Source organism: Talaromyces rugulosus, chromosome V, assembly GCF_013368755.1.
Source record: "Talaromyces rugulosus chromosome V, complete sequence".
NCBI classification, from domain to species: domain Eukaryota; kingdom Fungi; phylum Ascomycota; class Eurotiomycetes; order Eurotiales; family Trichocomaceae; genus Talaromyces; species Talaromyces rugulosus.
In genome coordinates, this window is record NC_049565.1 from 2,226,271 (window position 1) to 2,249,342 (window position 23,072).

At 48.0% G+C, this 23,072-nt stretch overlaps 7 protein-coding genes across 7 annotated transcripts; 4 read left to right on the top strand and 3 right to left on the bottom strand.

Moving 5' to 3' along the window:
- Positions 1–2,035: 2,035 nt before the first annotated feature.
- TRUGW13939_09318 (uncharacterized protein) lies at positions 2,036–3,613 on the top strand (the record flags this gene model as incomplete). The annotated part of the gene is made up of 4 exons (XM_035492442.1): positions 2,036–2,397; positions 2,461–2,556; positions 2,756–2,845; positions 3,241–3,613. The coding sequence occupies 4 exons, from the start codon at positions 2,036–2,038 to the stop codon at positions 3,611–3,613; spliced, it is 921 nt and encodes a 306-aa protein (XP_035348335.1).
- Positions 3,614–6,572: 2,959 nt separating this feature from the next.
- TRUGW13939_09320 (uncharacterized protein) lies at positions 6,573–12,592 on the top strand (the record flags this gene model as incomplete). Its single annotated transcript, XM_035492443.1, has 2 exons — positions 6,573–8,440; positions 9,043–12,592. The coding sequence occupies 2 exons, from the start codon at positions 6,573–6,575 to the stop codon at positions 12,590–12,592; spliced, it is 5,418 nt and encodes a 1,805-aa protein (XP_035348336.1).
- A 227-nt stretch (positions 12,593–12,819) lies between these two features.
- Positions 12,820–13,609, bottom strand: TRUGW13939_09321 (uncharacterized protein; the record flags this gene model as incomplete). Its single annotated transcript, XM_035492444.1, has 2 exons — positions 12,820–13,512; positions 13,565–13,609. 2 exons carry the CDS (start codon positions 13,607–13,609, stop codon positions 12,820–12,822), a joined length of 738 nt encoding a protein of 245 aa, XP_035348337.1.
- Positions 13,610–14,084: 475 nt separating this feature from the next.
- On the top strand, positions 14,085–17,228 carry TRUGW13939_09322 (uncharacterized protein; the record flags this gene model as incomplete). Its single annotated transcript, XM_035492445.1, has 8 exons — positions 14,085–15,024; positions 15,069–15,322; positions 15,384–15,396; positions 15,461–15,495; positions 15,556–15,571; positions 15,632–15,809; positions 15,864–16,198; positions 16,291–17,228. The coding sequence occupies 8 exons, from the start codon at positions 14,085–14,087 to the stop codon at positions 17,226–17,228; spliced, it is 2,709 nt and encodes a 902-aa protein (XP_035348338.1).
- Positions 17,229–17,588: 360 nt separating this feature from the next.
- On the bottom strand, positions 17,589–18,674 carry TRUGW13939_09323 (uncharacterized protein; the record flags this gene model as incomplete). Its single annotated transcript, XM_035492446.1, has 3 exons — positions 17,589–18,061; positions 18,113–18,273; positions 18,337–18,674. 3 exons carry the CDS (start codon positions 18,672–18,674, stop codon positions 17,589–17,591), a joined length of 972 nt encoding a protein of 323 aa, XP_035348339.1.
- Positions 18,675–19,348: 674 nt separating this feature from the next.
- Positions 19,349–21,015, bottom strand: TRUGW13939_09324 (uncharacterized protein; the record flags this gene model as incomplete). The annotated part of the gene is made up of 2 exons (XM_035492447.1): positions 19,349–20,821; positions 20,884–21,015. The coding sequence occupies 2 exons, from the start codon at positions 21,013–21,015 to the stop codon at positions 19,349–19,351; spliced, it is 1,605 nt and encodes a 534-aa protein (XP_035348340.1).
- A 358-nt stretch (positions 21,016–21,373) lies between these two features.
- On the top strand, positions 21,374–23,001 carry TRUGW13939_09325 (uncharacterized protein; the record flags this gene model as incomplete). Its single annotated transcript, XM_035492448.1, has 3 exons — positions 21,374–21,398; positions 21,457–22,322; positions 22,375–23,001. The coding sequence occupies 3 exons, from the start codon at positions 21,374–21,376 to the stop codon at positions 22,999–23,001; spliced, it is 1,518 nt and encodes a 505-aa protein (XP_035348341.1).
- Between the last annotated feature and the right edge of the window lie 71 nt (positions 23,002–23,072).

Consider the following 23,072-nt stretch of genomic DNA (forward strand, 5'->3'; position numbering starts at 1 on the left):
ATAGCCAAAATTCTATCAATACAATCATTGTCAACATCCAATTTATGCCAGATTCAGCTAAAGGCCCCTAAAGCTTCAATGCTACACGCGAAGACGTAGGACAACAGTTGTGTTTGGCTAAAATTAAAATTTTTTAACTCGGGTAGATGAATGTCCGCCAGCTAAGCCAGCGAGATTCCTCGGGCTTTGAGAGTTGAACATCATACTCGGCCTGGAGTGATAGAACAGAGTTCGAAGCGGCATCGATTGCTTTGATATGTTTAGCTGACGAGATAAAGACATAGAGAGCGTCTGGGGCGAGAATTTCAAAAGGCGTGCCTTTAATTCCTTTGTTACTGGTATATCAATTGATACTAAGGTATATGTAAAGTTACCTTGTCGTATCCCTCTTGGATTATGCTAGGCTTCTTTACCAGCAGCATCCATGTTTCCCAGTATCTTTTGAGACTGTAAAACGGACGTAATAGAAGCGAAGTGGTTTTCAAGCGTAGGTCTTTAACAAAAAAGCGCATACAGAGCTATAGCGGAGGTGCACATCAAGACACAAGCCAATGGATCGGCAGATATTATGAGTGACAGCATAGTGAGTATCTCTGTTGATGGAGTAACAAAAATATTGATTTATTAAAGTTGATTTCAGTTTATGATAACTAAATGTTCCAATGTCAACTGTTTTGAAAGATTGGGCATGATAAACAAATCTTTCCCTTTTATATACTTTCCATATAATAACAGCGACAATTGGTTCCCATTTATTTTAACAAGGCTATACTCAGATGTTTAAAATGCCTCAGTCATGTTAAGCTGAAAATTCCAAAAATACTCGCCTTCCATCAGAAATCAGGCTTCAGACGACATGTCTTTAACCACCGATCTGCTCGGGTTTATAAATCACCATTGGTGCATGTGCCAAGACAAGAAACACTAGTATAAGGGGAAAAAGTCAAAGACAGGAGCCAGCCACTCAGAACAGAGTTTAATCGAGTTATCGGCATGAAACAATACTAACAGAAACAGCTAAAATATCTCCGCAGACAGCCCCGAACTTATCAGGCTGAAGACATCCGGAGGATGTCGTATCTAGCAATATATAATAGTAACATTTGAATACTTACTGATATCAGTCACTCAAGCAATTGTATCAATTAGTATATTTAAAACATTGAATGTGTTACCTGGGATGTTAGTTACCGGGAAAAGAGATTACCCCAAGTCAACATTCAAACATCAAGTAATATTAAAGTCTCGGTTTTACAATTTTTAATTTTTCAACTGAGCGAATTGAATAACATACTCTCTGAATTATTACTCGGATAGTACATGCATCAATGTACATGTACCTCGCCTCAGTCCATATTTGAATATACGTATTACGTATGTTGAACCACCTCCCCTTTTTAGACACAGTGTGACCAGGCATCTTTCGCTTATTAAATGACACACAGACTTGGTATTTAAAAAGAAAATTCAATAAGAAATAAGCAGGTCAAACACAAAATCAAACATTGTGGTCATTCATTCTACCTTCACAATGGCTGATTTATCAAACGTGCCGCTTGCAGTCAATCCAGATGGCAGCCCCCCTAATTTTGCTGACCCTCCATCTCTAGAACACACTATACTTGTAGTTGGAGTTGTTTTTATTGCCATCAGCGCTGTTTTCATTCTAATACGTTTAGCTTCGACATAGAAAGATACGGGGAAGCTAGCCATCGATGACTGTATGGCTCTCCTTTCCTCTTTGCAAATGACATTCAAGTACTGAATTTTCTTTAGATCTTTGTGTTTTCGGAGAAATAACAAGTATTGGCTATTGGGTCATAATATATAGCCGTGAGAATTCTATTCTCTGTTGATAACGAAGTGTCCGTCTAATAGTCAGTTCGAACAACAGTCACAAAAGATGGAGCAGGAAGACATACTTGGGATGTTCCTGCCAGCATTGTAACGAAGTCATTTATCAAGGTAAAAATCCAAGGTACCTTTTGAAGTAGATAGGCCAGCTGACATCAAGAAGAGACAATTTGTCCAGAAAATGCTTATTGCTCCGACACTATGGGCAACCAAGGGCACGGTGCTGGCACTTTATCTTCGAAACTTTGGAATTGTGCGATGGATACGCGTCACTTCATGGGTCCTCATTGTCGTTCTTTACTTCTTCTATGGATCAAACATTGTCATTGCCGCTGCATACTGCCTTCCTACGAACGGAGAGGTATGGGACAATACTGTGTTCACAAGATGTGCCAGCCCGGTGTCATCGACTGTCGTCATTGGTGTTTTTACTGTGGTGGCCGATCTTATCATCTTTGCGCTACCTTTGCCCATCATCTTTCGGCTGCGACTTAGTCGGCAAAGGAAAATTGGACTGGGCGTCGTGTTCTCGGCGGGACTGCTGTAAGTTTTTTTTATGGAATTATCATGTCTGGGGGCTGATTGATTTATTTTACCCTGGCATAGAACGGTCATCACTAGCATCGTTTCACTGGTCTTTCGAGTCCGCATATTTCTCGAGTATGATCCTATATGGACTGGCACTAGCCTTGCAATTTCAACGTAAGTTGAGAATATATTCCATTGAGACTAACTCGTACTAACGATTCATGGGACATCTTGGACTTGCCGAAACTTTTGGGACTGTCATCGTCAGCTGCGCGCCGGCAATGTACTCATTTTGGTTAAAATACGTCACACAAAGGCGATTTTATATGAATCTTCAATCAAAACTGTCGGCATCGAATGGCTGGAAATCAAGGTCGAACATCGTCAAGTCCAATGAGCGCAGCCAGGAGCATGGGCATCGCTTCAACAGTTTCGAACATCTGCAGATGAAAGACCATAAGCGGTAGGAAGACCTATTGGTTTCTTCCGGATAGATGGGCCGATTGCAATTTTTTGGCAATGAGACTGGCCCGGTGGTACACAAAAAGTAGCAATGCACTAGTATGTAGTAGAAGCGCGTGACAGCAAATTAGAAGAACGAGTTTGACCATGAAATTCGGACTTTATTTTCTCACTGTAACGAGATAGTTAAAAACAATTCGATAGTTATCTGAGGTGGTGACGAGGAACAAAGGGCAGGCAGGGGCACGTGCTCCTCTCCTCCCCACCCTCTTCAACATCGTCAGCATCATCTTCAACCGTTTCAACCACAACTGCTACCATCAATCACTTCCGCGTCTTCCATTGCTTATTACACCAATTAAAATTTTGGACTACGACAATGTTTGAACACTTCAGCTTGTTTCATGTGCCACCCCTCTTCGTTGCCACTGCTACAACATTTGGCGGGTTGATACCTTTCTTCAACGCCGAATATGCTATTCTCGAGTTCGGCCTTCCCCAACGCATCGCAAGTTCCAAACCGGCCCAGTCGGTGATGATTCTGAGCTCTGGGCGCATAACCGCTATCGGCCTGTGTCTCTTTGCCTTTTATTTCCAGGGGAAGTTGGTCGAATTTGATACCGTCCTGACCATCTTGGGTGCCTACGTCGGCCTGGTGGACGGCTATGTCTGCCTGAGAGAGGATGTACCCAACAAGGCTGTTTTCCGTACAGCTTCTGGCCTGGCAATTGCTGCATGGGGCTGGTTTGGCCTGACGAGTACCGCATGATGCTACCTATTCATCTCGGCTTGTCGATTTCCAACTCGGCCGCCAGCCTCTTGTTATATGATCCGGTATTTAATACATGTGTAACAAGCACCAGTAGTCTCCCAGAGCCAAAAAAAAAAAAAAGCAAAAAGCAAAGAGGTTGGGACGGGGATGTGATTGGCGGGCCCTTGTTCTTATTTTGTAGCCTTGTCTACCTAATTATTCGCCGAAATTCGAAATGCATAATTCCTTTTACTATGCGAAAATATTTTAAGAGACCGGAGAAAAATAACGAGATGAAAATGACGGAATCAAAGGTAGTACAATCCGTAGTCATATACTCCTATGTGACAATAGCTGATCTGGAAAGAACCTTCTCTTACACATTCATCTTCCAAAACGTGAATTATACGCAAAAGCCATGGTCCGGCACCCCAAAGAAGGAGGGGAAGCAGCAGATACCTCCCAACGCACCCAGGAAGACACACCCGAGTTCCGCCTATCCTGGCGAGTTTGGTGTGTGTTTGTTGTACTCTGTCTCTTGTCTTTTATGTCCGCTATCGACGCAACCATCGTGACCACGTCTCTGCAAACAATCACTCGAGAAATCGGCGGTCAATAGCAGTGCGCCTGGGTGATGAATGCCTTTATGCTTGCTACTACTGTTCCACAGCCGTTCTATGGACAGATAGCGAACATATTTGGCCGTCGCCATCCGATTCTAGTTGCCATTTCGCTTTTCGCGTTGGGCAGCGGCATATCTGGCAGTGCGACGAGCGCTGGGACGCTCATTGCTGGGCGCACAATCTAGGGACTCGGGGCAGCAGATATAATCATCTGCGATCTGGTGCCGGCTCGACATAGATGCCCCTATTTGAGTGCCGTGTTATCAACCGCTGCCATCGGAACAACGATTGGACCCATTATTGGAGGCGCCCTAGCCGAGCCTCAATGGCGTTGGATTTTCTGGATCAACTTGCCTGTAACAGTCCTTGGACTGCTGGCGATTAACTTCCTCCTCAGACTGAAGCATGATAACCGCAGCCCGACTTGGCGGCATGCCCTTTTGCGTGTCGACATTTTGGGGAATCTGATTTTCATTCCCTCTATGATTGCAATTTTCTTTGGCCTGATCATGGGAGAGGCCCAGTTTTCCTGGAGCTCATGGTACATTATTGTTCCTTTAGTTCTGGGAGTGGTAGGCTGTGTGATCTTTGCTCTTCATCAAGCATCGTCGCCGTCAGCCGTCTGCAAAGAAGCCAGTACACCGCCACGACTTTTCAAACACCGCACCTCTGCCGCTGGCTACATCATCATCTTTCTGGCAGCGATAATTTTCCAAGCAATCTCGTATTTCCTGCCAACCTACTTCCAGGCTGTCAAGGGTGCTTCGCCGCTGATGTCTGGAGTCTACTTTCTGCCGTTTGCTCTCGCCATTATCCCCTTTGGTGGTCTGACGGGAGTATTCATGTCCAAAACAGGGCTGTATATCCCTATCCACTGGCTTGGTTTTGTCCTCAGCGCCACTGGAGCCGGTCTTCTTTCAAAGCTCGACGAGTCATCTAGTCGGGGTGCTTTGGTCGGCTACCAAATCCTAGTATCCGGCGGCACGGGTATGCTCTTCACAGCTACTTTGCCATCTACATTAGCTCCGTTGGCAGAGTCAGATGTTGCAGTTGCAACGGGGACATACTCTTTTATCCGTTCATTTGGCTTGGTTTGAGGCGCCACCATAGCATCCGTTGCATTCAACAGCCAGATAGACACCCATCTAGGGTCCATCACCGCGACAGACGGCGGTGGTGACCCAGCGGCGATACGGGCGGCATTGGCAGACGGAAAGGCATACTCGTACGCGAGTGGAGGCTTTATTACATGTTTGCCTGCTGCGACTCGGCATCGGGTTGTTGATGTCTATGTCAAGGCATTGCGAGTTGTCTGGCTGATTGTCGCGCCAGTGTCATGCCTCGGCTTCATTTGCGTTTGCTTGGAAAAGCATGTCGAGCTTCGAAAGGAACATCATACCGAATATGGACTGGCGGACAATACGGAAGATATGGAGCATATTGCAGGTACGCGCAAGCACGGGGCCACTGCGAATACCCCTATTATAGACATCAACACGGGGGGAACAGGGTTTGGATACTGCAAAGGATAGAGTTAAAAAAAAATCCCATTTTTCGGGCAACCATGTGTTTGAGAATCAATGCCAAACCCAGCTAGGAAATCCAAAACGCTGTACTGATGCTAATGTTTGAAACCTTGAACGAGAGTGGATAGCCCTAACTGTACAAGGAGAAGAAAAAAAATTTGCTCAAACTGTGCCACAGAAACACGAATGGGCTGGGCCAACTCAGCCATAGCCAGGAGATAAAAAAGGACACAAACTGTATGGGACGAACCTAGCGCGGTGCGTAAGCATGTTAAAACTTCGAAATTGAGTACGTACTAGTACGTAGGCCCGGCCATAGCCCTAATCAAGAAGAATACTATGAGGATGGTATAGGAAGCCAATCGGTAGCGGCGGGTAAACACAGAGCCGGCAGGCAAGACGCGCGTTCTCGGGCTATTCTGGGAGCCTTGCCCGGACTAGCCCCGCCCACCGCCGCCTGGTCGGGCCTAGCGCGCCAGCCCGGCCCAGACTAAGCCACAGCGGCCCTCTCGCCCTCGCTCGCCCTCTCTCTCTCTCTCTCCTTCTCCTTCTGTCTCGCCTATTCATTGTCCGCTCGCCACCAGCCTGCCTCTTTTGTCTTCATTATTCTTATAATCCATCGCCCTTTACGCCTTTTCCCCGAACTAACATTCGCTCACCTTCCGGATTCCTTCGTTTTACCAGCCATCGCCAATCGTTTCGACCCTTCTATCCTTGCCATTGATTGATTGATTGATTGCTTGGATTCGACAACGCTCTCTGCATCACTTTCGCTCATCTGTGCACGAGAATTGCTCTGCTCCCAACGACACGGTCAAACTGGCAGCCATGGCTGCTCTGGGGGAACTGCCGGCAACAACTGCTTCGCCGCTTCCCAATCTCAACACGTCCTACGATCCCGACTTCGACTCCTTTCTCAACCTCGATCAGACCCAGTCCGTCTTCCCTACATCCGAGTCGATGAAAACGAACCCGTCTATGATCTCTCAACCTTCCATGTCCACATCAGACGCCAGTGTCAGCGACTTTGGCCAGCCCTTTTCCGCCCCCAGCCATCAGTACGGAGATCACCAACAGCAGACAGGTCTGCCTCCCGGCGCCATTGCCCATGCCATGACATTCAACGATAATTCGATGCGCTCCTTTGGTGCCGTCCACCCCGGATTCCACATGGCAGAGGACCCAGTCGCTCGCATGAAACAGGAGGAGACGGCCATCGACTTTGGCACTGTGCCTTCGCGTAGCCATTCGGAAATGGATCTCGAGAGCGACACTCCCCACAACATGTCCTACATGACCCCTAGCGCCCCGGCCAATGCCAGGGCCCAGCAGTTCGTGGACCCTCACGTTCTCGGCGGTAACGATTTTGCTTCGCCCATGGGCCCCCCAACAGCTGCTTCCGCACCGCAGGCCGGTCGGATGTACCCCGGTATGCACCAACAACAAGCAGCCATGGCCGCCCGTGCTGCCCAACAGCAACAAAGACAACAAACGGAAATTATGCGCCAGCAACAGCATATGCGACAGCAAACTGCCCAACAAGTCGCTACTCCCACACCCCAGCCTGCACAAAACCGTCCGGTACGCAATGTAGATCCCATGGTCGAAGAGCGCATCTCCCGTCTTTTACAACAAATGCGCCAAAACTCCACTGGCGGGGATAGCGCCAACACCCCGTCGTCAATGCCGCATATGTCCAGACCAAAGAAGGACGAAGATGATATGGATGATGATGAACGCTTGCTTGCGAGCGAGGAAGGCAAAAAGCTTACCAGCAAGGAGAGACGACAGTTGCGTAACAAGGTCTCTGCTCGCGCATTCCGTTCCCGCCGTAAAGAATACATCGGCCAGCTCGAGGGCGAGGTGGCTGTCAAAACTACCGAAGCCAACGAACTTCGCCTGCAGAATCGTGCGCTCCTCGAGGAAAACAACCGTCTCACCGACCTCACTCGCCTACTTCTCTCATCCCCTCATTTCTCCGACTTCCTCAACGACCTCTCCACTAACGGACTACCTGCACAACTCCAATCCTCTCAACAGACACCTAGACCGCAGCAACAACAACCACAGCACCAGCACCAGCAGCATCAGCAACAGCAACAAATGCCAGTCTCCCAGGCCTCAGTACCTTCAAATGTCCACAACGAAACCAATTCGCGTATGCGTGGACAAGAATTTCCCACCCAGCAACAGCAAAATTTCCAAGTAGGAATGGTGATGGTGCCTGACCAACGTATGGACATGTATGCTTCTGGTTGGAACTCGGGTATCGACATGAATTACAACCCCTCCATTTTTGCCGTCCTAGAGGTGCCAGAAGGCCCCGCCCTTGATGCTGAGATGCTATCTGGGAAATCATCTAGCCCAGTTCATGTGTCATCAGACCTGTCTTCGTCCAAGGCCGAGGTTCCTCAGCTTGATCGCCCCCCGGTTATTGAGGACGTAGTCTCTGGAGTCTCCACGGAGTCCACTTCGGACTCCACCATCGAGATTGACGAATCTGACCCATCTCTTGCTCTCTTCATGGACGACGCCTTGGTTTCCTCATCATCGACTCCTTCTGAAGTCCGTTTTGAAGGCATTGTGTTGGAAAAGCCCTCCCACTACTTGATTGTTGTTGAAGGTGATGAATCAACCGATGCCACTGCCGCCTCAGTTCGCACATTTGAACGATTGTGTACAAGCATGGACGCAGCGTTTGAACGTGTATCATTGCTGACAGGGCACTTGGAATAAATCATGCACATTTTGATGATTCCTTACTTTTTAGCCTCACTCTCTCACCCTCTCTCTCGCCCCCTTTTTCCTTTCTTTGGATTGAATAGTATAGATTTTTCCGCCACACACGGCGTTTGCGGCTCGGGAGTTCTGGGCCCAGTTCGTCCCTCATTCTCTCGGGACAGGTTTCACATATCTCGGTGATTTTCAAGGTGTTTTGGTAAATAAGTTAGCGCTGGGAAAGCGGACGTAAACAATCTTTATTTGTATTGTCTATTTGTCTATTGGGTGTTGTTCGTGTCTATACTGGTGTCGATGTATTTAGTTACTTTGTTATTCTCTAAGAACAACGCTTCCAAAGCAAGCCTGTTCGGAACTACGTCTCGTACAATCTTCTGTGATCTCTAAATAGAATTTGATTGACCTCCACTGTTAGTTCCAGGATAGGCTAGCGCACGCTCCAGGGTGGGTCCTTCCCAAGGGGGGCAAAAAAATAAAAATAAAATAATCAACCGGCAAAGCATCCATCACTACCACTCTCCATTTTGGCTGGTTTGACATGCTTGCCCGCCTGTATTAGATTTTCGCTTTCGATCCCCCGTGGTTATTCGGGTTCTGTCAAGTTGGCGCTCTTGCAAGGACCTGGAAGGTTTGCCTTCCACGGAACACCTCTCCGAATACCGCGTGCTTCGGCTTCAGCTTCAGCAGTCAGAGTTGGCTCTCTCCAGCATCGACTTCGTCTGAGTGTTCGCACTTTTTCATCTGGATCAAACGGCCGTCACGGTCCCTTGTCATCCCCTGCCTCGAACCGCGAATCAGCACCTCCCTTGGACGAGTTCGTCCAGGTCTTGGGAAAAGGCCATCTCTTACCAGCACCGAGGAGCTCGACCGAACCGTTTCTCAAATATTACATTGTTAGAGGCAGGAATAATCGCATTGGTACCACCGAAAGTATCTATAGACGCCCGTCTACCTTCGATCCCAAGCCAATGAAATACTGGTACCAGGCGCTCAGCGCCCCGACCGCTGACACCCCGGGATCGACGTTCATTCTTTGCTATCCGAACCGAAAATATGTATTTGGCCATGCATCTGAAGGCCTGCAGCGAACATTCACCGAACGCTCCCAGTCGTTTACGAACCTGACGGAATTCTTTATTACCGGAAAGACGGGCTGGGATAATATCGGCGGCTTATTGGGCATGCTCTTGACGATTGCAGATGCGCGTGCCAACTCGGCCACATCGTTAGCCCTTGACAGAGAGGAAAAGCGAGTCCGCCAACAGCAACACGCAAATGCGGCACCTCCAAATAAATCTGGGTCAGAAGAAGTCTCCGAGGACCGATCTGAAACTGTGACCATTCACGGCGGCAAGAACATCACCCATACATTTGGAACTGCGCGCAGGTTTATTTTTAGAAAAAAAACACCTATTCGGGTGAAAGAGTATGAGTCCGATTTTCTTGTGAGCGACGAAAATAAAGCAGATCCTTTCGAAAAGCCCACCTGGTCGGATGAAAATATCAACGTGTGGGCAATCCCTTTGCAATCTGTTCTTGATTATTCCAAGTCATTCAAGTCAACCGCCTTTCCTAGATTTGGTTCCAAGAGTCCGCTCAAGCGAAGTCTGGATGACTTCGAGGAAGTGCAATCCACAACACTGGATCCCGCAGTCAAAGATAGGATGTTACGAGATGCTATTGTAAAAGACATGTTCGAAAGCAAATGGAGGATTGATACGCTACATGAAATAAAGTTGGCCGATATTAAAAAGCACCCCGGCGCCATTTTCGTTCGCAACCCCGTCACCAAGGACATTGAAAAATACGATGGACCTCTTCCAGGAGGTTCTGAGCCTATTCCTGACATAAATGTCCTTGTTCGGAAGCCCTGGCCTGGTGCGCTCATCGAAAGACTTCCGCATACAACCCCGGCGGTAGAATCTTTGTGCTATGTCGTTCGGGGCCATGACCAAAGGGGAAAGTTTGATCGCGAGAAGGCGATCGCGCTGGGCGTACCCACGGGCCCTGCTTTTGCAGCACTCGCCAAAGGCGAAAATTACACTAACGAGGAAGGCAAAGTGATCACCCCGGACATGGTTCTTGGACCATCTCGTCCTGGACGAGGCGTTGCCTTTGTTGAGATACCATCCTCAGACTTTATTGAAAATTTCATATCGCGTGCTGAGTGGAATTCCCCGGCCGTGACTTCTAGCCTGAGCGTCTTTGTTTGGATCTTAGGTCCTAACATTGGAGAAGACCAGCGCATTCGCAATTTCATTAGCAACATGAGTCATTGCAAGCATGTTATGTCAAGCACCGATTATTGCCCCAACCAGATCGCCATGCAAACTGCGGCCAAGTCCGCCCTTCGCTTGGCGAGCATCAACAAAGATAATTTCATTGTCCCCTATCACGACAATATCACCCTTCCTCAACCGGGAACGAGTCCCGAGGGTTCAAGCATCCGATCTAAAAACCCACCGTGGATTCCTTCACAGCCTGGCCTGGTCCTGGATATAGAACCAGACTTTAAAATCAACAGATCCGAGGTAGTAACCACTTTCAACCCACTTCACCACATCAGCAGGATGCCAAGGGCAGTCCAGCAGCGCCTGGAGAAAATCCAAAAGCAACTTCAGAAGCCATATTTTATCGACAAAATTATGGATATGCGCTATAGCATTTCGGATGTGGCAGGAGAAACTGAAGTCTTCACGTTGGGCACTGGCTCCTCTTCTCCCTCCAAGTACCGCAATGTCTCCGCTACTTTGCTTCATGTTCCCGAAAAGGGATACTATTTGCTTGATGCTGGCGAGAACACGCTAGGACAGTTGAAAAGGATGTTTAACCCTGAGCAACTGCACCATGTGATGAAAAACCTTCGCATGATATGGATCAGTCATTTGCATGCAGACCACCATCTCGGCACTGCCAGTGTCATTAAAGAGTGGTACAAGGTGAACCGCACCGTTGATTCATCGATTGGTAGTAGTGTAATGAAAGGCGAAATAACCCTGACAGAAATGTTGCAGAAAAAGAGACTCTGCGTGCTCGGCGAAGTTTCATTCATCCAATGGCTGGAGGAGTACGCTGGAGTGGAAGATTATGGGTTCGGTGCAATTTTGCCCCTCTCAGTTCACCCAAAAGAAAAGCTGATGACGGGGTTTTCTTATCGACACTGTCGTGCGGATGGATCGTACCCTGAAGATGGTCCTGCTAGTACAAACCTATCTTTTGAGGGCGAGGGTTCTTCCGAATATTCCAAGCTTTTACAGGAGGCTACAGGCCTTGCCAAACTCAGTGCGGTCTGGGTGAACCACTGCAAGGGCTCTATGGCGGTTTCCTTTACGTGGGATCACAAACTCAAGGTATCATATTCTGGGGACTGCCGACCGTCGTCGGAGTTTGCCCAAATTGGACAAGGTTCCACGTTGCTCATACACGAAGCTACGTTCCAGGACGACATGGCAGGCTCTGCCATTGCAAAGAAGCACTCTACCACCTCTGAGGCCATCCGTGTTGGCCGACGGATGAATGCACGCATGACACTTTTGACGCACTTTAGTCAAAGATATGCCAAAATCTCCAAAGCCGGGTCGGAATCCAACAACTCATTCCAAAAGCCTGAAAGAACATTCGCAGTCCCGAGACATCTTGATGTCGCGGACAGCGAAGATTTGCCAATCGATGAGCCAGCAATGGGCGGACCTGGTGATTTATCTACAGCCGATGATTACGAAATGCCAGTATGCATAGCATATGATTACATGAAGGTCAAAATTCGCGACATACCTATTGCACAAATGTTTTCGCCAGCCTTTGAGAAACTGGTACAGCGTATTGACCAGGCTGCGGTTGAAGACGAGGAGAAGAAAAAGGCAGCCGATGAACTGAGCAGGCAGCTTAACAAGGAGAAAAAGAAGGCCAGTGAATCGAGAAAGAAGGCGTTTGCCAGGAAATCCAAGGAAAAGGCAGACAAGGAAAAGACTCCATCGCCCGAGCCTACTAAGCCTGCTGAGTCTGTCGAGACCACTGAGGCCAGAAAGCCATCTGCTTGGAGTGCCAGCGAGTCGGAGAGCGGCTGGTCTGCGAGCGAGAGCGAGAACGAAGACGTTGCCAGCAAATAGGTGCATTCGTGAGGCGTTTGGTTTTTCTTCTTTTCTAATCATCTTTATAACTCCCCCCTGTATATTATCATTCTCAATGTTCTATTCTTGGGTTGCCCTTGGTATTTAGCGTAAGTTGCTCTACCACCACATGTATTTTAGCAATGTACAAAATTCGCATTAGGTTCAAAAGAGCCACATGTTTAATACGTGGAGGATATAAATTAAAAATCTAATTCAAATGTACCTCACGCCTCTGCCTGCCCTTCCTCTTCTCTGATTTTCCCAAATATCTCAACAAACTCCATCAAGTCCTGGGCACCATCAACACGATGCACATCCTGGACAATGAACAGGGGCACTCCTGTATTCGTGGCTTCTTTATTTTGACGAGCTTCTCTATCCACCTCGCTCTCTTGTAAAACTTCCGGAGAAGAAAAAGAATCCAGAAATTCGTCTACCTGGGCAGCATCCATCCCCGCCTCGACGGCAATCTCGCGCAGCACTGTTCTCGATGAGATATCCTGCTCGAGCTCATGATACGCCTCAAACAATCTGGTGACGAGTGCATCACGCACCTCGACAGAATTTCCTGTCTGCGTCGCCTGGCAGAGATTAATCAAATGATGCGCTGCCCGCGTACTGCCTATTTTACCGCCGGGTTTGAAAATAATGCCCACGGAGCGTCCGATGCGATCCATGCGCTGTTTCAGTGCCTCCAGTCGCTCGGGGCTCATATGTGCCAGTTTGACTTTGGCGACTTCGCTCTTGTCAACACTGCTACTGGAACCGTCGCTGACGAGACTGGTATTGTGCTGGTGGTGGTAGTCGAGGTAATAAGGCCGCCAGGTGATTTTGAAAATGTCATTTTTGCCGCCTGGATAGGTTTTTTGGTAGAGAGAGATGGCCTTTTCGAGGGTCTTTTTGCCAATGTAGCACCACTGAGAAAGACGTTTAGGACTGCAAAGAAAGGAGAGATAGGGAAATGCTTACAGCGCAGACTATGTCGGAGATTATATCAATGTGGATGACAGTCATGTTGTTTATTTTCCTTTTTCTTTTTCAGGGCTAAGAATTGGAAGATGTTTTTATTGGCATGAAATATGGCAGAGAAGATCTTTATACTCAAGCTGAACTGTTATGCAGCTGCCTGCAGAAGGCAGAGGATGGAGGAGTAGTATCGGGTATCGATTGTAACGTGTATTAAACCGTTACATAATATGGTGCAGATCTTGTAATTTACTGGAAATGAGAATACAAGAATGTTCCTCTGAGGTCCACCACTGAAGTTGACCTGGTTGTAATAATATAACATGTAAAAATAAGATATAGAAAATAGAGATAAACTGTCTATATTATTGCGTGGAATACTTTTCGTATTGTAAATCATACAGAGTACCCACACCAACGAATCAGAGCAGCCGAGACATGGCATAAGTGGGGCTAGTTTACCTGGTGGATCGATCGTCGTCCAGAAGATGAACTGAAACTACATCTAGATAATCAATCAGCCATGCAACTGCAAACGTTCTTTGCGTCTGTCGGGGTCGCAGTCTCTGGACTCGCCCTAACACGACTGCTACAAGAAGCATTCATATTCGTCCGGCCGTCATCCCTACCACGCTACCTGTCGCGCGACGAGAACTCAGAATCGTGGGCATTCGTGAGCGGCGCGAGCGATGGCATCGGCCTTGGGTTTGCGCATGAGCTCTGCAAACGCGGATTCAATGTCTTTCTCCATGGGCGCAATCGCGAGAAACTAAGTCGCGTACAAGACGAGCTCCAAACGCTCTACCCGACACGAAAGACCGAAATCGTCGTGTACGATGCTTCGCAGATCACTGAGGATATCGACGACGCGATCCTAGGTGCCGTCGCTGAGGCGCGATTGACGGTGCTTGTGAACAATGTCGGTGGCATGGCCATGATCAAACCGTCGCCGTATGTCAAGCTGCACGATTTCTCGTTTAGCGATATGCAGACTGTGCTCGACGTCAATGCCAATTTCACGGCTCATCTGACGCGCATCCTGCTTCCACGGCTCATGAGATCGCAGCCAGCCCTGGTTATGAATATCTCGTCCATCGCTAAGCTCGGTTTTCCGTGGTTGGTGCCATATTCCGCCACCAAGGCCTTTGTACTCGCGTTAGGTGATGCGCTCAGTGCGGAGATGCGCGCTGACCAGCACGACGTCGACGTGCTCGGAGTCATTGTGGGCAGCGTGTCGACGGCCGGGCTTCAGGTCAATGAGAGTTTCTTTGTGCCCAGTGCCCAGGCCATGGCCAGCGCTTCTCTGGATCGCGTTGGCTGTGGCAGGCTTTCTGTCTGGGGGTACTGGTCGCATCGTCTCCGGGGCCTGGTGCTTGATGTCATGTCGCAGAAGACCATCCAGAGGGGGGCGGCAAAGGAACTTCGCAAGCTGCGGCAGGATGTTCTCGACCAGGCACAAAAGAGTAAATAACTTTAATGTAATAATATTAATGCATCATCATCAAAGAAAAATATCTCCAAAAAAGATCTTTGCTCACCGCCTCCCGCAAACGTCACCGGGCGGGCCTTCCCCCGCGTGTGACAGCGAGTCATCTCCGCACATTTCCCCCAACTCCAGGAAACCTTTTCCTCTTCTTCCTGCATTGCATAACGAGCGATACCAGATGCACAATGACCAGCATTAATTTCAGAGATCCTTACTCCAAGGAAGAGCTCAAGAAGCTCTATCCCGCCCATTTAAAGCTTCAACTGGTCCAGGTGGTACGTGATCTGCAGCTTGACATTCCTGAACTCATTCGCTGACGGTTTGTTAATCGTCTAGTTTCTCCGACATGGTACTGTCCTCTGCTATATACGTCACAAAAACCCTGTCTAGCAATAATACTAATTCATGACCAGGCGAACGAACCCCCGTTTCGGCTCGTTTCCAGAACGTATGCATCCGATCCAGCCGCCCTGATTGGAACCCTGGTAGCTAACTCGTTGACTCACAGGCCGGCCTGCCGACATGTACCTGACCCCCTTGCATCAATGCAGCCACATTATAGCCACTAACGCATGCTGATTTAGACTGGCCGTATTGCTCCGTGGCTCGGCGCATGACCTCCATGGTCGCTACCAGTAACGACCTCTCTTCATGGGATGCGCTGCAATGGCGGCGACAGATCGAGACATTCGGCCATGACGACGAGGCAGTTTCCACGCGTGGCCCGGGTGGAGAGACCGAGGCGATTTGGCAAGTCTTCGTGTGAAATTCGAGATGCATCCAGGCAGCTAACAGAAGATGTGCTTGGAACAACAGCCAAGCCGGCGAGCTTACCGACAAGGGGCGTCAAACTACTTTTCAACTAGGCCAGCGTCTCCGGACTCTGTATGTTGATCAACTAGGCTTCATGCCAAAGATAAAATCGGATGCCGAGGATATATACCTCCGCTCAACCCACATGCCGCGTGCCATAGAGTCGCTGCAACAAGCCTTCATGGGGATGTACCCTGCCGGTTCCCGGACGGCAAATTTTGCAGCTCCAGCAATTGTTACCAGGTCCGTGGCCGACGAAACCGCGTTCCCGAATGACGCCAGCTGCCGACGGTTCAGGCAGCTTTCTCGGCTGTTTGCCGATAGGGCTGCGCAAAGATGTCAGTATTGCCTTTTTTTTTTAATAGAAAATTTGGTTCTCCAACGCATGGGTTTGATTGGACATGGTCTGACATCGCTTTCACACAATTAGGGAACAATTCGGATGATATGGAGTACTTGAACAAGCTGTGGTCAAAGTGGATGCCAGTAGACACGCCCAGAGTTGCCGTGGATTCTCATCCGCGTTTGTCTGGTATCATGGATTCCATCAATGCCAGTCGGGCACATGGCCCGGCTACGAGGCTTCCACCGCAGTTTTATGACCAGAAAGCTCAGGACATAATCCAAAAGATTTCTGTGGAGGAATGGTTCGCCGGCTACAATGAGAACGTGGAATACCGCAAACTCGGAATTGGCAGCCTCATGGGAGATATTGTGGACCGCATGGCAAACGTCGCTGTCGGAGGGAGCTGGTATAGTGAAGTGGCTTCTTCACGTTCCACGGGTTCCCAAGTGCCCATTAAATTCGCTTTGACTGGCTGTCACGATACTACCCTTGCCGCAATTCTATTTAGTTTGGGTGCATTCAACAGCGCGGAATGGCCGCCCTTTACATCATCCATCGCCATTGAATTGTTCGCTCCAAATGAAGAACACCAAGCTGGCGGTGCTTCTGGCACCATTCTCGAGGAGTTCGCGCAACCATCAGATGGAAACAAGTCTTCTTCTCCAGGTATTCTCTCCTTCCTCAAGAAAAGACCTGATTCTTCCAAACAGTCAGCTTCGTCATTTTCGACTCTCTCGGATATTGCGCGTGTCCCTCTTTCCGAGATGGACGATACACAGAGAAAGGCACTGCGCCAGTACTATGTCCGACTGCGGTACAATGATCGAGTCATGAGAGTTCCTGGCTGCGTTTCCAAGAGTAGTAATCATCTCCCTGGGGATGACTCGTTCTGTACGCTGGAAGCTTTCAAAGAGATTGTCGACAAGTACACACCTAAGCAGTGGAAGTCGGAGTGTCTGGACAATGTCAATGAAGGCATGTTCGGAAAGGACAATGCAGACAAGTCCACTTCTGGGTACTAATTGGGTTTTCTGGTGCTAAATATAAGCCACAGCTTGTTAGCTATGCGCAGATTTCTCTATTTTTTTATTTTTTTTTCGGGACATATAGAGCATTACAGGGTTCACTGCAGCTAAGATACCGCGGTGTTTAAATTTATTTTCAATCTTACATAGACTTTTCAATTGGACTTAGCAATTACTCCACAAACACTTCAAATAGTACATGTTAAAATCCACATGCAGTATACGCAAACTATTCAAATGTTAACTGCACCACGATGGCATTTCCCGATGCCGTACCCAACATTCTCTGGTGCGTATATCGCCTGCTCACCCAGTACAGTCCCATGTACACTGTCAACGACAGCTGCCCACCTTAGGCTAAGTCGCCACGCAATAATAGTAACCGGCCAAGAGGCTGTTACAGCTTGTCCCAACAGCCGGATTCCAGCTCTCAAACTGGGCAACAGTCAGACTGGGATAATGATCATTCACAATGGTGACGCAAGTGTCTCCCTTCTGGGCCTGGTAGTATTTGGTACAACCAGACACAATACCAGTCTGAATAGGCGAGGGTACTGCGATTGCAGTGGCTGTGGCAGTAGTGGTAACCGTTGCGGTGGTGATGGGCGACGAGTCTACTTGTTTCAGTAGGGCACCCGTATTTCTCTTTTCTGTAAAAGGAGAGTCCTGCTCACCACTAATTCCCACACAGACGTAAAACCCGGCAATCAGAGTCTGACAGCTAGCGCCCACGGCGGGATTCCAGTCGTAGAAGTCGGTGAGAGTGATGTTGTTGCTGTCAGAGATGCCTACACATGTGTCTCCCGATAGGACCTTGTAGTAATCGTTGCCTAAATTGATTAGTTCTCTTTTCTCCGGGTGATCTTTAGAATATTACATACAGTTGCTCGCGATACCGGTTTGCGTTGGGGAGGGAGCCGGAGCTAGAGTATTGGTAACAGTGAGTACAATAGTATCTGTTGTAGAAGGAGTAGATGTACCTGCAACCCCAATGCAGACGTAGTACCCGGCCAGTAGGGCCGAACAGTCCGATTTCACGGCTCTAATTGTGTAACGGAATTAGTTGGTTTCTTTTTTCAGCGGCAGAGAAAAAAAAGAGGCATACGGGTTCCAGTTGTAGAACTGTGTGGCCGTGAAATTGCCGAATTTGGAACCTATTCCAGAACAATAGTCTCCTGATTCGACAAAGTAGTACGCATCGCAGGTCGATATTAATCCCGATTGAGTCGGCGAGGGGGCATCAGCGATATTGGATCGAGAGATCTTGGAGATAGGCATGGTGGCAGTTGGAATCAGCCATACATTCTCATCGGCTATATAGTTTCCATCCACAATTTCACGATCTTTTCCAAGAGAGATGCTCTCTTCGGACCGCTTCGGGATGAAAAAAGCAGTAGTTGCACCTAGAAGGAGGCACTGAACAAGGATCTTGGAGAAGAACATATTGTAAAATGATCACAAATTAGTTGAGTAGACAATAGACAAAACGATACAGAGAAGTAGAATCAGAATGCATATTCTCAAGATGAGATTTCAAGATGAGATTTCAAGATGAGGCACAGGCCTTTTATAGACAACAAGATAGACATTATCGTGTCCCTCAACGACCTACGCAACTTGAAATGCGTCTTCTTTTGGTACGGAAAAAAAAAATAGTAAATGCAACATGAACATACTAGAATATGCAAGTACCCGCACTGTGTTGCTCTTCTCCATCAACGGATGCACCCCGTACAAAATCCCATTTCGACTGTACTACTTGTCTCAGAACATTGGCCATCTTGAGTAACGCAATTGCAAGCAATCTTAACAAGCGAAGTTACATGTTTAGCAAAAGAAAATAATTCAAAGAAGCAAGGAGAAAACGAAAAGAAAGAGGTTGAACACAATACTTTACCATTTTTGGAGATATACTCTTACTAGGAATAGCTTGCAAGTCACCAATACTAAGATATTCTGTTCGGTACATAGAGCAATAATGGTTCCTGCCATGCAGTATGTGCGTTGCATAAAAACTATGTATATTCTATTGTCTGATAAAACAGTTGACGCCTAATTATGCGAGTCCTTCTCGAGGATATATGTACTTTTGAGACGGACTGGGTATACGGCGAAAATCATCCCTGCACCAATGGCTCCACTTTAGAGTCAACCATTTTTTCAGTGGCAGCTACCACCTTTGCAGCTTCAGCCGAAGCATTCTTTTCGTCCCCGTTTTCTTGCTGCTCACTCTTGTTCTGAGCTTTCTTGCTAGGCTTCAAGGCACCGTTTGCGATAGCTTCTTCCGGCAAGGGCCGAATATGCGGCTGGCAAATCCACCATGGCCGTCCATACTCTGCAATCACAGCCTTGGACCCCTCTAGTTTCTGATCTTTGTACTGATCATCGAATTTCTCTGGATTTTCCTCATATTCCTGTATACCTTCTTTAACCGCCTTTTCAACCATACTCAGAACTTTCTCGAAACCAGCGATATCGCCTGAAACTGTTTGGGCTAGAGCATCCCGAATATGCGTCTGTTTCGAAACCATGGAACGAAGAAGCTGGAACAAATGGCCTTGCATGGCAATCAAATTTGGTTCATGAACCTTTTTCTTTCTGCTTTTAGTTTGAGCGCGTTTTTGCTTTTTCCTAGGTGGCTCGTCTTCCTGGTCTTCTTTTTCTAGATCCTTCTGTTGTTCTTCTGTTGCTTCCGAGATCTCAGCATGCTCTTCCACAGGGTCAGATGGAAGAAAAAGTGGCTTTCGTTCAGGCACGGGTTCACGCAGGACATATTTGTGGATGATGTCCAAGTATCGACGGAATACTGCATCCATGCGATATCCGCCCTTCCCGTTGCGGCCACGCCAGTATTCTCGTCCTTCGCTGCCGATTGGAGGCGCTTCACTGAAAACGGTAGGGTCTGAGAGGTTGCCTTCTGCGCTCATGATACCATCTGCGCCGGTGGCTTCTAAACAGGGTTCAATATCTCCGTGGTTCAAAACGTTGCCATTGGCGAATATGACAGTCTCGGGCGGGAGGTTGTCTCTCAGATATTTGATGTAGCTCCAGTCTGCGACACCAGTGTTGTGGCCCTTTTGCTCTCTCTGTCTACCGTGAACGGTGATTATACTAGCACCGGCCGATAAAATCATCTTTGCGTATTCCAGAGTCTTTTCCTTTGTTTCCTGTATACGAAATTTGGCGGTGACGGGAATGGAAAGTTCTGTGTGCAGCCTATTGATCAATTTGTAGATCAGATCCCAATTCTCCTGCAGAAATGCGCCGTAGTTTCCCCTTCTCGCAATTCCCTGCGGACACCCAAGGTTGAGGTCAACAGCATCGCAATACGGAGCCACATGGCGCGCAGCTTCTATAAAGTCATCTGGGTCGTTTGAGCAAAACTGTACAAAGAGCGGCCGATCGATGGCCGGGTTGCCGTCGAGAAATAGCTCCTCAGTGTTCTCGTCCGTCGATCGTATTGGCTGAAAGTGTTGAGCGCGAACGTTTTTATCCGTCTGAAACAATCGAGCATGAAACATGGGTGAATATGCGAGGACAGGGTTAGGCTCGTCTTGTTTCATGAAGGACCGAGTGAGCATCCGCCATGCCTATACAGAAGAAGGCTTGTTAGGTTATAAACACAACAGTAAAAGGAAGGGATGGCACTCACAAACTCAGAACGATCTACCATAGGTGCAACGATAAGTTTAGGGCTTCCAATGCTCTTGTAGAATTCCCGGCCGGTCAACTTTGGCCGAGTTGGCCCCGCGGGAGAGGGCGATTCAACGGGTTTCTGCGCCATCCTCAAGGTTGAGCGAAATCGTCGTGTGAAGAAACTCGGGCCCCGGCTGGGGGCTGTAAACTGGAACAGCCCTATCTTGAAAATTATGGATAACTAGTAGCGGTGGTTCGCCGGTTCCCATTAAAGCAGCATGAAGAGTCGAGAAACGATAAATTTGGCAAAAAGTTGTCTTCCGTTCCCCGCGGAACAACGTTAATCCGGGGTTCTTATCTTATCGCAAGAACGCTATTTATTTATACTATGGAGCCATCTTGGGCGGGCAACTATTTCACGATGCCTCGATGAGTGACTGGCTTACTTCATGATTTTACTCTATATCTAGCTCTTGGACAGACGCTTCAAAGAGCGACGCAGTCTGATGGCTTCACAAACGCGTAATGGCGGTAAGGGGCTTATTCTCTTTAGCATCCCGATTTTCGACTTCTCTAACCACACAATTAGGCTCCACATTGATATCTATTTCGCGCAGTGGTGATTACGTTGTGCGGATTCGTGACAAGGAAATAGCAGTACATTCCGCAATTCCAATTGAGGGAACTCGCTTCCTCCAATCTAGCAAACTCAGCGAACCATTAGCAACACAGCTTAAATTCGTCAAAATCTCGCAGCCTGATGTATCAGAAGAATCCGAGAACAAGGGCAACGACAATGGCGGCGATGAATATCCTTTAGAGCTTACTTCACAACAGCGTGTTATTTGTGGAAGTGAAAACCGCATCTCCGTGTGGCAGATCAATTCGCTCGAATGGCATGCAAATATCGAGAATATCGAGCCGAGTGTCACGTCGGTTGATTTTGGAGCAAGGGATGACGAGGTCCTTTTGTTTCACGCCTGGAGTTCCAAGGCGACTATTTTTAACCTTGACTCGGCACGGAGTCTGGTCATCAAATCGCCCAAATTCTGCAACCCAAGCAGCCAAGGACACGGTTATCGCCCACGGACGAGGCAGCTTGCTATTCTACTGAAACCAGAGGCAACTGACTTGCTGACTATCCACGAAGCCTATTCTTATGAAGTTATCACTAAAGTGGTTTTACCTACAGTCGATGCCCAGGGCTTAAAATGGAGTCCTGATGGCAGATGGATTGCCGTCTGGGATGTCCCCAGCAATGGTACCAAAATACTCATTTACACAGCTGATGGCCAGCTTTTTCGTACATACTCCGGACCTAAAGAGATGGAAAGTGTCCACGACCTTGGCATCAAATGCATCGAATGGGCACCTCTGACACGCCGAAACCCTAACTCTGAACTATTAGTTGTTGGCAAATATGATGGAACGGTAGAGTTACTCAATACTCGGACAGTACGTCTTGTTTGCTCTTTTCGTAGGTACATTGTTACTAACTTCCTCTAAGTTCACATGTTCTACGACACTATCACACACCTTTCAGATCGACACTCAGTCACCTATGATCTGGCGCGAACGCATGTCGCCCGAGGGAAAACTTGAATATGCAGAGGCGTCTTCCTCGTCTGCATTTACTACAGCCAGTTCTGACTCGTCCAACTTACCCCGTGGGGTTTCTACGCTGAATTTCTCACACAATGGCGAATTTCTCGCTACAATAGACCAAACCCGGCCGAATATCGTATGGATATGGTCTTTGGGCAACCCCATCACTCTAGAATCCGCATTGGTCCACGATCACAATGTCCGAAACATATCTTGGCATCCACGAGCGCAAGAGCTTCTAATAACAACTTCTAATGGTACTTTTGCTGTCGCTCATGTGTGGTCACTGGACCGCAATCCAGTCATTGCAGGAATTCCAGTTGGGCGAAGCGAAGCAGGTAGATACGATGTTACGTGGGTTATAGCGACTGCTCGCGATGAACCAGAGACATTCTGGTTCTGCACCCCTGATGATGCTGTTCTTGGTCATGTTACGGTGGGTAATGATGGACATGGCTATTTTAATATGCTGCATTCTGTCAGTAAAGGTGATTTGATGGCGAATATAGCAGGCAATTATCAAGCATAGGGGCACTTTGCAATGCTGTGTATTGATAGCTAGCCAATAATGTTTCCATGAAATAAAAGTACTTCTATGTT